Source organism: Globicephala melas, chromosome 3 (assembly GCF_963455315.2).
Source record: "Globicephala melas chromosome 3, mGloMel1.2, whole genome shotgun sequence".
Classification (NCBI taxonomy): Eukaryota; Metazoa; Chordata; class Mammalia; order Artiodactyla; family Delphinidae; genus Globicephala; species Globicephala melas.
The window spans coordinates 147,623,600-147,628,432 of NC_083316.1; the positions used below are offsets into that span (position 1 = coordinate 147,623,600).

General features: G+C 59.9%; 1 protein-coding gene across 1 annotated transcript; it reads right to left on the reverse strand.

Moving 5' to 3' along the window:
* Window positions 1-643: 643 nt before the first annotated feature.
* NKX2-5 (NK2 homeobox 5) lies at window positions 644-3,195 on the reverse strand. The gene is made up of 2 exons (XM_030829883.2): window positions 2,865-3,195; window positions 644-1,284 (listed from the first exon to the last, which is right to left on the reverse strand). Exons 1-2 carry the CDS (start codon window positions 3,193-3,195, stop codon window positions 644-646), a joined length of 972 nt encoding a protein of 323 aa, XP_030685743.1.
* Between the last annotated feature and the right edge of the window lie 1,638 nt (window positions 3,196-4,833).

Here is a 4,833-nt window from a genome sequence, read left to right on the forward strand (position 1 = left end):
ACATGAGCAATCCCAGAAAGCACCTAACATGGGACCCAGCACAGTGAGTCTTTATTTATCATTATTATCAATTTGCTCAGTGAATACCCATCCCTACAACTCAAGGCCGGCTGCCTCTGCCCTCCAAAATTCAGTTTCTGAAGCACCGAAGCTGAATGAAACACACGGGAGGATCAGCGCACTCTCTTTAATGGGAAGGAGATTCTCATTTCTTACAGAAACAGGTAAAAACATAAATACCGGGGGTGGGGGCAGCGGCAAGGCAGCAAGGGCCCGGGCGCCCGGCCCAGGTTCGAGGAAAGGCGGCCGGATGCTAGGCCTGCCGCGCCCGGGCTCCCAGTCCCAACTGGCCGGTGTTCGGCAGACTGGGGATGCCCGTGGGCTCTCGGAGGGCACTCCCGGGGCGACGGCTAAGGCACCAGGCTGCGGGATCACTCACCGCAAGCTCCGTAAACCCGACCACAAACTCTCCCTCGCGTGGAGACAAAGGCGCACGGGGCAGGTAAAGCTCCGAGGCCTCCGCGGGAGTGAATGTGACATCCGAGGGACGCAGGATCGTGTCGGGAGCCCTCCCTCTCCTCGAGAGTCGGTGCCCTTCTTTAGAGGTGGGATCGGTCGGGGGCGTCCCACACCGGTCCCTTTCCTACCAGGCTCGGATACCGTGCAGCGTGGACACTCCTGAGTTGCCCTGCGGAATCCCGGGGCTCTGCACGGCGTTCAAGTCCCCGACGCCGAAGTTCACGAAGTTGTTGTTGGCGGCCGCCGTAGCCGACTGCGCCGGTGGCGGCCCAGCGGGGTAAGCAGCGGTGCAGCTGTAGCCAGGGCTGCAGGCCGCGCCACCGTAACCCGGGTAGGCGGGGTAGGCGTTATAGCCGTAGGCGTTGAGGCCCACGCCATAGGCTGGCGCGTAGGGCGCCGAGTCCCCGAGGCAAGGCTTGCCATCGCGCACCAACACTGGCACCGCGATCCTGCGCGCTGGCGGCGGCGGTGGCGGGGGCAGCCCCACCAGCTCCAGAGTCTGGTCCTGCCGTTGCCGCTTGCACTTGTAGCGCCGGTTCTGGAACCAGATCTTGACCTGCGTAGACGTCAGCTTCAGCACGCTGGCCAGCTGGTCGCGCTCCGGGGCCGACAGGTACCTCTGCTGCTTGAAGCGCCGCTCCAGCTCGTAGACCTGCGCCTGCGAGAAGAGCACGCGCGGCTTCCTCCGCCGTCGCGCCCGGGGTCGCTCGGCGCTGTCCGCCTCAGGCTTCTCCAGCTCCACCGCCTTCTGCAGCGCGCACAGCTCTGAGGGGGGACAGAGTGGCAGAGAGACGCTGGGTCACAGCGACCCGACACCCCCGAGCTCCCGCCGGGTGACGAGCCCCAGTGGGTGCCACCCCGTCCTGCCTGGAGCCCCCAGCTTGACTACGGGTCACTCTGCCGGCTGCACTGGGCGCTGCGACTGCTCGGTTTCCGCTCGACAGCCAACATTTGTTGACTGCCTACTATGTGCCGGGCACGGCTCTAGGCACAGGAGGACAAAACAAGACAGGTCCCTGCCCTCGGGTTGGTTCACATTCTGGTGAAAGAGATGGACAGTGACTTAACGACTTCAGGTTGCAAAGAAAATAAAGCCAAGTGATGCGCTGGGGTGAATTAGATTAGGACTACTTTGGTTTGAGAGGTTAACTGAAGGAGACCTAGGCCTCACACCAGGGTCAGTCGCACTATCTCAAAATTACGGGAACCGAAGAAACAGAAGGCCAAGAGGTGTTGGTTTGGTGATCTATCAAAGGCTCCCGTGCAACTGCTGCGGAGATTTTGCAGCGCCCAAAAAGCAGCGGGTGGGCAGGCGTCCCTGGATTCCAATTGAATTTGAATCGGTAGTGACCAATTCAAGCTGCCGTGCCCTCCGGCAGCTGTTCCTGAGGCCTCCCCTCTGCAACTAGACAAACTTTTGTAGGATCACAGAAAGCCCCTCTGGGCTCTCGGCGGCCCTTCAGCCAGTGCCCCCGGCCTCCCCAGGTTCTTGCGGACCCCGCGTTGGGCCACCGTCTCCCCGACGCGCCCTTTCCACCGGCGGGCAAGCCTCCCCCTGGACCTCGGGATGCGCGCGGCGATCCGGCCGACTTCCCCAGTCGTCTCCTCCATTGCCCCACGCCTTTCGTCGCGCGGCATTTTCTAACTTTTTCCAGGAGAGAACCTCTCGGCCCTGGCCGCGTGGGAAAATTGTTATGGAAAAATAAAGCTGCTAAGTCAGATTCTTGAGAGTCCGGAGTATCCCATTTTAAATTCAAGATCCTTGTTCTCAAACATTCCACTCTCAGGGCACAAAGGAGGAAAGGCCCCAGCCACCCCGGGTAACGGGTGGGCTATAGAAGGTCCTGGACCTGCTCCAATTGTGCGCAAAAGTATGTCTGGCGTGCAGCATTTTGATTTCTGTTTAGCGGTTTTCGTCAGATCCTCAAAAAGACCCTCAAGAGATTAAAAAAAAAAAAAACCGATATACAGACTCCCTCTCTCTCCCTCTGTTCTGTCTACCACAAACGGATCGCTCAACTTCAACTTCATAACAAATCCAGGAGCGGGGCTGCCGCCGCCTGGGGCTTTGTTAGGCCGCAAGAAAGTATATATATATTTCTCTCCGGTCTCTTGTTTCTGATCGTCACGATCCAGCATTTCCTCTAAACCTCCGACTGGAAGCGTGGGGCGGGGGTGGGAGGAGACCCTGGCGACAACCTCGCTTCTCACATTCGGAGCCCCCTTTGCTCGACCATCCGCCCAGGCACTCGCCTCTCCTCTACCCAAGCCAGAGTTTCTTGGCCGCGAGGTTTGGGGACGAAAGCAACCCCAGAGGGGAGAAGGAGCCTGTGTTTCTTCCTCACCTTTCTTATCGGCTCGAGGGTCCTTGGCAGGGTCGGGGTCGCCATAGGCACGCGGATAGAAGGCGGGGGCGGCTGAGAAGGCAGGCAAGCACTTGGCGGGCGAGGGCGCGGGGCCCAGCTCTGCGCGCAGCTCGGGGAGGCCGGGCGCTGCGGCCTCCGGCCCCGCGTAGGCCTCGGGCTTGAAGGCGGCCAGCATGCAGGAGGCGGGCGCCAGGGTGGCCTCCAGGCGCGCGGAGAGCTCCCCGGCGGCCAGGCTGCGCTGCTGCTGCTCCAGATTCAGGATGTCTTTGACCGAGAACGGCGTGGGCGTTAGCGCGGGGCTGGGGAACATGGTGGCAGCGCGCGTCTCACAGCGCCAGGTGGGCGGCAGAGAGCAGCGCTGCCCACGGCCCCCGGCAGCCTCCCTGCATGGTGCCCGCCGCGCGCCCGCGCACCCGCCTTCCAGCTCGGGATGTGGCCGGGCGGCAGGTAGTGCGGGGCGCAAGAGGCAGGAGAGGCGGGACCAGGCCGGAGGAGGGGGGCTCAGCCTGCCATTGGGCCGGGGGCCTCGTTGACAGGAGCGATGAGCACTTTCGGGTCACCTAATATAGTCATACGGCTCAAAAAAAAAAAAAAAAAAATCCCGCTCTGCTTTTTAAAGGGCCCGCAACGCGTTCGGAAGACTCCTTTCGCTCCTGCAGCCTGAGATTTGTCCAAAACATTAGCCTGAAAATCCTACCAGGATGGATGCACAGGAAAGGACCCGATTATTCTCCGAATCCGCCCTTTAGGCCGGGTTGGGTGGATCTGGGATTTGAAGAAATGTTCCTCAGCACCTGAAACAGAATAGGGAAGTGAAGGATTGGGTGAGGGCTGGGGGGACTGAGTTATTTCCAGGAGTTGGAAAGGCTTTCTTTATTACTAACGGTATGGTGTGTCCGACTTGGAAGAATCTGAATAAGAAGAGAAGCATTGGGGAAAGGGTTTGCTCTGGGGCGATGGCAGGAGGGGGCCATTCTGGACAATTTGGGGATTCTGTGTAGTACTCCCTTTGCCAGGAGGCCAGGCTCTGGGGGCTCCTGTGTGAGTCAAGCTGAAAAGCAAGGTGGGTGGTTGTAGGACGGAGGGGCACCCCCTACAGTAGTGTAAGTGTACAAACACAACTCCAGGGGGCACCAGTCACTGCCAGTCTCTTCCCTGAGAGATGACCCTCCCCTTAATAATGAAACAAATCCAGAATCCCGGCAGAGAAACTCAGCTTCCCAGAAGAGAGCTGTCTTCTAGGGCATCCTAGATCCCAGTGGCCTTTTCTCCTATTCTTGAGGGCCCGTCATTCCGACCTCCCTCTTTCCCCTGCCCTCCCTGCCTAGCAGCGAGTCCCCTAGGCCTTTGTCAGCACAAGGGACTCAGGTCCCAGCTCAGGTTTAGTTCTCAGGCAGGTGGGGCTCCTCTGAACTCAACGTGGCCAAGATTTCTCTGGGCCGGCTCTGAGTGGGGCGCCGCGGCGGCGGCCGGGCCAGGCGCATGGGGGGTGGGGGCCGGGGTGTTAATTTTTAGCCCAGGGTCAGTAAAGTAGGGATCTTCTGTCAGAGAAACAAGTAAGTGTTTCCCGGGAGCAAGCTACCCGGTCAGATCCTGCGCTAGCCCACCTCATCCTTCTGGGTCCCTTGGGAGATCTGATGAAAGCTTGGGGGGCCTTCCCCTCACCCCCAGAAAACTGCAGAGAGGCGCTCTATTTTGTGTACAATTTCAGGGAGGATTTGGGCAGACAGAATGGCCCCAGGTTATGGTCTCCGCCTTATCCTATCTCTAGCGATGGCGAGGCTTGTCAGGGGAAAAACGTCGACTTCCCACCGCCCTAGCTTCTGCGGGGAAGTCCGGGTGGAGCGCGCCGACTTTCTGAGAATGGAGACCTGTAGGGCTCGGCTCCTTGCGGAGGGCGAGTTGGGGACCAGGGAAGAAGCGTTTGAACCAGAAGAAAGGCACACAG